At 46.0% G+C, this 10890-nt stretch overlaps 1 protein-coding gene across 6 annotated transcripts in view; it reads right to left on the bottom strand.

The window, feature by feature from the left end:
• Positions 1–255: 255 nt before the first annotated feature.
• LOC125742193 (BTB/POZ domain-containing protein KCTD1) overlaps positions 256–10890 on the bottom strand; it is a 36099-nt gene continuing 25464 nt past the window's right edge. For all 6 annotated transcript variants that reach the window (XM_049013974.1, XM_049014012.1, XM_049013992.1 and 3 more), the window contains 3 exons: positions 4533–4677; positions 2002–2307; positions 256–988 (listed from right to left, as the gene is read on the bottom strand). In XM_049013974.1, the coding sequence (XP_048869931.1) occupies positions 830–988; positions 2002–2307; positions 4533–4677 (610 nt within the window). In that variant the 3' untranslated portion in view covers positions 256–829. The remainder of the gene's footprint in view (positions 989–2001; positions 2308–4532; positions 4678–10890) is intronic.

The following is a 10890-nucleotide window of genomic DNA, read 5'->3' as shown; positions in this document are numbered from 1 at the left end:
ATGATAACTTTAAAGTGATTTAAAAATTACATTTTACAAATACAGTATTTTTTAAAAGTCTCATAACTACTTGTTATGTCTATCTTCATTCTTTCAGCTCCATTTCATTTAGGCTGGGTTAGACTTCCCAGATGAAGACAGGTATGTGGCAATGTCTTTAAAATCCTAATTTTATTAAAAGTACAATATATAGCTCCTTACATAAAAACAGAATATCCTTACAGCTGACTACAAGAGGTTTCATTTAACGTCCCGGTCTGTATACTTTACCACTTCAGGTAAGGGATTTTTTTTTTTAACACTTTGAAATAAAATTATCCTCTTAGGCTTGTTATACATGGAATCATATATGTTGACAATGTGAACATACGTTTAGGCATGTTGACATTTCATATAAAATACTGGTTTAATTCTAACTAAATGAAAATTACAAATATGCCAGTAGCGGATCTCTGAATTCCCCACAGCACTAACCCCTCTGTAGTGGAGGCCCCCCTCCCGTTTAAAAAAGGAAACATGGTCTCATCTTCCTGGTCCTCATGGCAATGACATTTTCTTTAATTGATGTAGTCCCAAAGTTTTAAAACAAACTTATTTTTCTGGAATCAAAGAATGGGGGGGGGGGGGGGGGGGGGTGGTTGGGCGCGGAGCTCCACAGAGATTTCCACAAGCTTCAGCTCAAGTCTCTCGGTAGCCAATCGCTGAGGGTTTGTCATTGTCCGTTTTTTTTCAGTCCATGTGGTTCTCCAGATTCAGTCAGAGCAGTGCAGAGTGAAGGAGCACGCTGGCCCCCCCACGCTGCCAGCCGGCGAACTGCCCCCTGCCAGCCCTAGTCCAGAGGCTCCTGCTTTATCCGAATAACGGAGGGTCCGCGCTGGCCCCGCCGCAGCTCCCGCCGCAGGACGTACTCGCTGAACTGCGACGAGTCCACGCCGCCCCCGCAGGAGCCTACGATATCGAAGCCGCGCTGCTGCAGCCGCTCCAGGACCTGGGAGGGAGGGGGGGAGACGTTAGCAGGGCAGGAGGTAGGGGGCGGGCGAGCAGACGGGGCCAAACATGCAACTCCTCAAAAAAACAGGTGGCACGGGACTGCGTCTAACACGCTGCCAATGCACCGGCTATGATAGACGGACTGCGAAAGTCGATGGTTGTAACTGGAAGGGTGATGGGGAATAAAAGAGGGGTGCACTCGTTCACTGGCAGCACAACACATCTTTCCCTCTGCCTGATAACCCTGACAACAGTGCGATAACACCCCCCCCCCCAAACCTCCGGTCTCGCAGACGTTCACTCCAGAAGGCTCTGAGATCACATTCCATGAGGGAGGCCTCCGGCAAGCGTCGATTTTCCTGGGCCCTTTTTTTTTTTATTTTGTGCCACTTGGCAGCACAGGAGCTCAGCAGTGTTCGCTGCTCCAGGCGGCGCTGCGTGCCAAACTACAAAGGTCCCACACTGCTGGCAATATCCGTCTCCCCCCACCCCCACCCGCTGCCCCCACCGCCCTCCATTAGCGCGCACACAGGACCCAGTGGCGATATGTTTTAATAACCAAACAGGATTATACCCCGCCTCCGGACAGTTGGGGGCGATCAAATCCACACCCTCTTGAAGGCTGCAAACCGGAGGGCATCTGTGTGTGTGTGTGTGTGGTGGTGGTGGTGGGGGGGGTTAGGAGAGGCGCCTCTTCCTCCATCACAGTTGTGAAGATTGGAGCATGTGGCTGCAGCGTAGCAGGGCTTTGCAGGGCTATGTGGAAGGTTTAATGGCACACCACGGGGGAGGGGGCCACTGAAGACAGTGGGTCACTGAAGACATTGGGTCACTGAAGACAGTGGCACCTTCACTCAGGCTTCCATTGAAGGTCACCTCCCAAACCCATGAATAATCACAGTCCTTAAGTAGGACAGGAGGTGCATTTGGTCTCTAAATTTTGCCATTTCCCCTCCCCCAGCACAAATTCCTAACTGGTCAGGTTGGATGGGTGCCCACCAGCGACCTCACCTGGACGGAGTTGAGATGGCAGTAGCCGTTTAGTGGGAAGCGGATGACGTGCGTGGAGTCGTGGTTCCAGCCAGCGTTGACAGAGTTGCACATGACGTCGCCGATCTCAGGGAAAACCTCCTCGATGAGCGCCTTGTCGCCGCTCAGGCTGATGCGCTCGCCGAGGTCGGGCGCCACGCGCACCACCAGGCACTCGCAGGGCCGCGACGCCCAGCCCAGCTCCTGCTCCTGCTTCCAGCGCTCCAGCTCAGCCAGCAGCGGCTGCAGCTGGAAGTAGCGGGCCTCCTCATACAGCAGGCTGTAGTCCTGCGGGCGAGGCATAGGGGGCGTTACTCTTACGTACCAGGAATCTGGTATTTTACCACAGCACTGTTCAATTCTCGAGAATCAGAAGAGTTGATTAATTCTCTACAACTGCACATGTAGTGCCATGTCAGGTAGTAAATCAGCTTGCTAGTGATATAATTGTTAGTTCTAACTCACATTATTTGAAATGGCAGATGTACAAGACAATTTGAAATCAGAAACTAAGCAGAAATGTTTAGTTATCGGCAGAAGAAAGTAGTCCTACTGATACGCGTTTCTAGGTCGTGAGCATGAAAATTAATGTCTTTAGGTACAAAAGGTGAAAGCCAAAATGTGTGGTAACAGTGGTACAAGTGGGTTTCACACTCCAAGCCGCAGATTATACATTTTTAAACGCACAGCTGCAAAGACAAAGAACCATTAACTTGTCGAGCATTAACACTCACGTGATACAATGGGACCAGCATTTCCAACACCAATCCAGATTTTAACGTTACAGCCTTGTAACCAGATACAGACCACATGCGTGCTACGGTGATATGGAAATAGCATTTTTTTGCCTATGGATAGCGGGTTTTTTTTGCTTTTGGTTTTATTTTATGTTTGGTAGCTTAGCTGAGGCATTTTATTCAAAGCAACTTGGTTTCACTAGTTTACAAGGCTGGCTGGTTTTTTTTTTACTAGAGCAGATCAGACTGGCGAGCTTTGTGTAAGGTGGTCATAAGGCAGCTTATCCTGGGACTTGGACCTGTAACCTGTCCTTCAGCACTGGAGGACTCGTGACCGGGGGGGAGGCGGGTGCTGTACTGCTTTAGTCTTTTTTGGATGGCATTAACACACACGGGGCGGGCGGGGGCTCAGTGGACAGCACTGTCCCACCTCCACTCTGCGTGTTTGTCTCTCCATGTTCTCCCATCTCCTCTGGGTTTCCGCTGGATTCTATATTTTCCTCCCGCGTTCCAAAGACATACAGTTAGGTCAAGTGGCATCTCGACATTTCCTGTAGTGTGCAGGATTGTACCCTGTGCTGCACTGGTATCCCATCCAAAATGTACCCCATACGCTACATGGGATTGACGACAAGCCCCCCCCCCCTCTCCCCGACCAAGAGAAGTAATTGGGAGATGCATGGATTAACACACAAACATTCATTTAGAAATGTTGCTTTGGATGAAGGGTATTTGAGATAAATCCTCTTCCTTTACAGAAGGTTCATTTAAAGCTTCCTCTCTGTTCCAGAAGCTAAATGCATCAACTTTGTACTTATCATTATAGAGCAGGGATGAGCAATCTTATCCGCAAAGGGCCGGTGTGTATGCAGGTTTTTGGGGTAACTTTAGGTCAGCTGTTCACACCCAGGTGTGAGGACTCTTCAGCCAATCAGTCCTCTAATTAGCAATCTAATTAGGGAGTTGCAGCAAAAACCTGCATACACACCGGCCCTTTCTGGGTAAGACTGCCAGGTAAACAATACTACCTCAAAGGCAGAATTGATCATGTGAATGACAAAATTTTAAGTTTGCTGGTAAAGGCTTTACAGAAGACCTGCAAGTTGCGTGAGATCAGTGCAAAACAATGAAAGATGAGGTTAAAAAAAGCAATGATTCTTATAAAAATGTGTATGGGTGGTGGTGAGGGGGGGTGTTCATTGACCAGTTTCACAGGCTCCTGACCATTGGATAATGCTTTCCATTTTAGTGTACTTCAGTAAGTCCTTGGCAGACCCCGTTTTCTACGGCTGACACACTTAATGGTCCCGCGGTGAGCCGACAATCAAGCGACGGAGTGGGTCGTTCTCACAGGGTCATTTATAATTAGCAGTGTGACACCCAACTGCACGCAAATCCCTTATTTTTAAGAGGGAAAACCTCTATAACGTGGAACAGGAATGATAAGACTATCCAAAAGCGATGAGAAAAGGTGAAAGGCGGCTTTGAAACCCACAGGATGTGGGCTTATCATGCTCTGTCCATCACTGACCATTTAATCCACTTTCCATTTGTTATTTTAATAGTACTGATTATGTCAAATTTAGCTGTGGTTGACAGCGGATGTTAATCCCACCCACCCTGGGATTTAGAGACTTTGCTCTCACATCCCATTGTGTTTCAGGGGTCAACTGAACTTCATGGGAAAAGTTTTCAATAGCGTAGTCATGCTGAGCAACGCTGCGGCTGATATGATCGGCTGCTTGACAGCCGTTTACTACAAGCAGGGACACTTACTTTAAAGTCATCTGGGATGAGCAGCTTGGAGGTCCGGAGGAAGTTGAGAATGTACCGGAACATGTGCCCGTCCCTGTCAATGAAGTAGTGCTGCTTCAGGCTGTCCAGCACGATGGGCTCTGTGCCATCAAAGAGCCGTCCGATTCTGGATGGGGCAGACAGACGGGAGATCTTCATGAGGAAAGACCACCAGTCATCAATCCCAACAGAGTAAACGAAGAAGGTAACTCCAGCACTAGCAAGACACGTCTAAAAATGACAGCTGCAAATGCGAGAATCCAGACCACGAGATTTCAGTCAACGTTTATGACTATATACACGCAAATGAAGAGATTAAGTCCTGCATTCGGAGAATGAACGTCACGCATGAAAGCAAACTCAAAAGGCAAACCCAACAGCAGAGCTACATCATCATGAGATTTCAGTCTTTGTGACCATATATGCAGCTTGGATAGTTAACTCTGCTCTTACAAAGCCATGAGTTTGTAACTGGTTTGGAACAAAAAAAGAATCCAAACTCACAAAGCTGTACAGTTCACCTACCGCTATTACAATCGCTTTAAGCTGACAGAGCTCCAAACAATAATAAAAAAAGGTAGCTTTAATTCCCAGAGGATCATTTGTATACTGGTACCCCCTGGGGAGGAGACTGGTCTCCAGAGGGACTCCAACAGCATGATGCTGACACTTCCTCCCTGTCAGCATCAGCTGTAACCATCCCGCTGCTCATTCAGCGCATCCCCATTATGGGAGACCCAGGGCTGGGAAGGGCGCCACAGTTGGGCCCGGTAATCCACAGAAATCCAGAGTGGCAGCCCGAAGGAAGGAGAACCAGCCTTAGCGAGTGAAAAGCAACACAAAAGCAGCCCAGATACAGTACTGTGCGAGAGTCGTAGGCAGTCGACAAAAATGTTGAAGGCTGTTTATCTGTGCTGCAGGCAACACAAAATTTAACATTAGAACAGAAACACAATAATTAAAAAAAAATGTGTCTGTTCTCTAAAAAGTTACAAATTTTCACCACCAGCTCTATTAACTAATTTGTTAAGTTAATTAATTTAAATCAATGAGGTACTGATTAGCCAAACAAGGTGGGGTAGTGGTCTAGCCAAAATATTCATGGGTATGTGGACGATTGCTGTAGGGAACAAAAACCAAATAGAAAACTTGAAATTCTGCTGCAATGCAACTCAAACGCAGACCTATGCTTATACTACTGGTAGTGTTTGACTCAACGGCCTAAGCCTCTGTGCCTGTAATCGGAAGGGCGCTGGTCTGAGTCCGGCTTCGGCAGAATAGTCATAAGTCCGTGGGCCCTTGAGCGAGGCCCTTAACGCCCAGCTCCACTGCAGGTATCTGCCCTTCCCTACCAAGCTTGCTCTTACCTACACGTGTCTGTGTTATAAGAGAACAAGATGGGATAGGTGAAATGAGTATTTCTGCACAGGGATCAATAAAAGTGTCATTATGATTATTAAATAGTCCACCTCCTGGAAGCGGAGGACGCAGCAGGCCGGCCTGTGCAGGTATGCACCCGTACCCTGTGTCGGTACAGTTCAGAAGGGCTGCACAGTGTCTGCAAAATGCAAAGGATTATTAAAAAGCTACTAATCTGCTGACGATCAAGAGGAAATGGCTTTGAGCAGTCCTGCTCAATTTGGCAAAAAGCGTCTTATGAGCAAATTATGAATCCGCAAATGGCATTTTTACTCACACGGCATCGAAGTTAATGCTGCGAGTCGCCTGCCATCTTGAAGGTGTCATGACATTAATTCTAAAGATCATGACTGTGATAAATCGGAGAGGGAGAGGATACTGTATATGGAGATAACATGACAGAAAAGTCCCAAATAAGAGTTACCATGTATCAGTGCTCTCAGGGGTGCAGTATGTCTGTGGTGTTTTCACAGCTCTTCTTGTGCTTTATCTACCCTCTACAAAGACACAGGTAGACTGACATTGCACTGCATCACCAATATGCCCTTGTATGGGGTAGTGATACATCACAGGTATACAGCAGAGTGGGGGACGAACATAGTTTCCATGAAATTCTGAGGGGGCTCCGAAACTAATAAAGCAGGGAAGTATATCCACCCATCCATTTTCTGTTTATCCTGGTTGCAGTAATAGTGGCCCAGAGCCTATCCCAAGCAATGCAGGGCTCGTGGCCGCGGTAACCGTACCACCTGCTTGGAATGAGGAAACAACATGCAACGTTTAAATGTAGGCGCCTGCATCCAGCCAACACCCAATTCCATTAAATGTTTACTGTGGTCCATCCTAAAAGCCCAGTGATTTTTTGCTCAAGAGATGGGGGTGGGACACATGGTCAAACATGAGGATTCCTTCTTTCCTATCTATGAAGGAGCCTAACTCCAGCGTCATTTCTCCGGCCAGATCGTAAGATTCCAGATACAATCCTTTATATTGCTTAATATTAAGATGACTATGATGAACATAAGTAGGGCTGCAACAACTAATGTCAATAATCGTGCAGAAAAATAGTGCATTTTTGTGGTATAAAGTATAATTGTTAGCAAACTAAACATCGCAGAGGCTGACCTTTATTTCTATGCCACTCTATCACTGATTATCTGCAATGTGTAAAGTTATTACAACTGGGACTTATGTCAGTACTTTTTTAAATATAGTATTTGCACTTTTCTTTAAACCCTGTGTTTTGCTCCAACAAATCGATTAAATCGCCTGATCACATGATTATTAATGATAATGATTTTTTCCAATTAGATGATCGAAAAGCAAAGTGAAGTGACAACAAATTGTTGGAAAGGAAATACAGAAGGAAAAAAAATAAAATGAACTCCATCCATCCATTTTCCAAACCGCTTATCCTACTGGGTCGTGGGGGGTACGGAGCCTATCCCGGAAGCAATGGGCACAAGGCAGGGAACAACCCAGGATGGGGGGCCAGCCCATCGCAGGGCACACTCACACATCATTCACTCACACATGCATTCCTACTGGCAATTTAGCAAGTCCAATTAGCCTCAGCATGTTTTTGGACTGTGGGGGGGAAACCGGAGTACCCGGAGGAAACCCCACAACGACATGGGGAGAACATGCAAACTCCACACACATGTGACCCACGCGGAGACTCGAACCCGGGTCCCAGAGGTGTGAGGCGACAGTGCTAACCACTGCACCACCATGCCGCCCCTAAAATTAACTCAAAAATTACAATGACAAAAACGTTGGTGTTATTATGCAGTATACATCTGTAGATTGTTGAGGTTGCATGCTGTACTTTAATGGTGGGCATGTGTTGTGTTTCAGCGTGTGTGTGCGTTTTGGAAGATAAAAGTGATACATTGGGATGGAAGAGAGGAGAGGTAGAAGCATAAAGGAAGATTGATTGGGGGAAGGCTGTTTGGTCATCCAAGGCAGGCCCCACAAGGACAGAGAGGCATGGCAGACCCCAGGACAGAACCACACGCATGACACCCCTACCCCAGGTAGACCACACCCCGCATGTCATGCTACCCCTGTGCAACGATAGCGTTTGTTTATTTTTTTCCACCCTTTTCGTTTCCCCCCCCTTTTTCCCCTTTTCCCTTTGGTCTATATCAGTGGGAGAGCAAGTGCCGATCTGGTGTGATTTTTTTAAAAGAAGCAGGTCCTGCAGGTTGGTTAAGCCCAGACACAATGAATGAATGAATGAATGGAGGAAAAGAAAGGAAGGACTGATGGTTGTGGCCAGTGAGAGGTGGTGCAATTAAAAAAAATAAAAAATAAACAAATACATTTTTGCAGCCCTACAATTAGCCATGGAATGTGTGATGGCGTCACACTTATCCTCCATGTTACGTTCAGAGAAGCTGACGCTGTGTGAAGCTGCTTCCTATCCAGCTCACTGAAGCTCTCATCACCTCTCCCTGCTCCACTCTCTCTTGGATGTTGCGTCTTTGACCTCCCGAAACTTTCCTCTCTTCCTGGTCTCCCTCCACTGGCTGCCATCTGAGGCATATATCAGGTACAAAACCTTGCTGCAGGCCAGCAAAGCCTCCACAGAATCTAACAGATCCTCCTCGAGTCCATCAACCAACAAGGGTTGGACAATGAGGCTGAAACATCTGGTTTTAGACCACAAATATTTATTAGTATGGTGTAGGGCTTCCTTTTGAGGCCGATACAGCAGCAGTTTGTCATTGGAATGACAGATACAAGTCTTGCACAAAGGCCAGAGGTATTTTGAGCCATTCCTCTTGCAGAAAAGTGGCCAGGTCGCTACATGATGCTGATGGTGGAAAACATTTCCTAACACTTCCAAAACACCCCAAAGTGGCTCAGTAATATTTAGATCTGGTGGTTGTGCAGGTCATGGGAGATGTTGAATTTCACTTTCATGTTCATGAAAGCACTCTGTCACCAGTTGTGCTGTGAGTGTTTGTGCATTATCATCCTGACACACAAGCCACCTTCAAGATACAATGTTTGAACCATTGGGTGAACATGGTCCTCTAGAATGGTTCATGCACTGACGCGTCCATCTAGAACAGGTAGTAGGCCTACGGAATAGCATGACATTGCAGCCCAAACCATTGTTGATCCATCCCTGTGCTGCAATCTGGATGGTAGGCTTCAATGGGGCTTCTGCGCTCTGTAACTGTCCCAGATGTGGGAAGGAGAGTGAAGATGGACTCAGAGAACAGTACACGTTTCATAATGTCCACAGCCTAAGATTTGTTCTGCTGGCACCATTAAAACTGATGTTTAGCATTAGCACGACTAAATTTTTGACTATAGCAGCCCGACCATGAGTATTGACCTTGTGAAGCTCCGGACAAACAGTTTTGGTGGAAACAGGAGAGTCAAGGTGCGCATTTAATTCTGCAGCGAGTTGGGCAGCTCATGTTTTTTGGATAAAATCCAGGTTAATACCTGGACATCCTTTCCAGACAGCTTCCTCTTGCATACAGTTACTCCTGTTGGATGTGGTCTGTCCCTGGGTACCGTGGCTCTCGAGACACAAGAATGACTTGCTGTCCTGGTCACAGATCAGCCAGTGAAACGTGCACCAACAACTTTCCTCTTTCGAACTCTGACATGTCTCCCATTACGTTGTGTGGATTGCAATAATTTATGTACAGCTGTGCTATTACTCTGCCAATTGAACCTTCACACTCTGCTCTAACTGATGAAATGTGCAATCATTGAAGATTGGTCACCAGGCCGTACACATATATAGGCGTGAAACACTATTTTGGCCAGTGGCCAGTCACTTTCATTGTCCAGCCCCTGTAAGTCAGCAGTAGGATATCATCACTGTTCGAAGGTCTGGTCTTTTTACACCCCTTGAGAAAATCAGGTCTAGAATAGACTTTTCACACTCAGAAATTGTTTCCATTCTCTCATAAAAACAACTAAAAATCCACAACTTTAGCCCAGAACCACTGAAAGCCTCTTATTTGTGATCTAAAACTTCGATTGTTTCACCATCTAAAGTATACCTTTGTATGAGCCTCCATCCTACCATCTTAAGGAAATCCTGCACTGCCTTCAACTAAATGTAATGGTGTCCTTGTTAGATAAGCAAACAAGATTACACATTAGTAAGCATTTAGCTTTTACATTTCAATAACTGAGTGGATCACACCTCTTAGACGGTATTACCGCACGTTTGCTTGATTCTCAAAACAGAGTGTGATCGTCAGAGGTCACACAACAGAGATCTGTGGTATAATTTCACACCATGACCTCCTAACAAACGTGAGAAAATGTCAATGCAGGCAGCAAATCAGCTTATATTCATTATGAATTCAAATTAATAAATATTTTTATTCTTTAGGTAGTGCATTTAATGATGGGGACATTTACAGTGATTTGAAAACTCATAACAGCACATCCATTTTCCCTGACACACGCACACATACACACACACAGGTTTGTAATTATATCTTAGTGGGGACTCTCCATTCATTTCAAGTCTAAGCCAAACATGATGCCCTTAACCCCTACTCAGCCCTAGCCCTAAGTATCCAAACTTTTGGCATTTTTAGTTCTTTGATTGCATTCACAGATGTTTGTGGGGACATTTGGTCCCCACAATGTAATATAACCTAATCCACACACACACTGGCTGAAAGCTGACTGGGCCCTGGAGTGTCCCCTCCCATGTCACTCAACAGTTCAGAACATATCACTGGCTAATAAGGTTGTCCCCTCTGTATGAATTATGGCACATCCAATTCCCCAATCTTTAAAAAAAATAATGTTCAAAATCAACCCTGTTCTTAAAAATCTTGCACTGAAACTGTGTCTGAGGTAACAGGCAGCCACACCCCCTTTTCTCATGCAGTTCACATTCAAATAAAAATAAAGGGACACCTAAATCATCTCA

The sequence above is a fragment of the Brienomyrus brachyistius genome, chromosome 1 (assembly GCF_023856365.1).
Source record: "Brienomyrus brachyistius isolate T26 chromosome 1, BBRACH_0.4, whole genome shotgun sequence".
In the NCBI taxonomy this organism is placed as follows: Eukaryota; Metazoa; Chordata; class Actinopteri; order Osteoglossiformes; family Mormyridae; genus Brienomyrus; species Brienomyrus brachyistius.
This window is presented reverse-complemented; position numbering and strand designations above follow the sequence as displayed.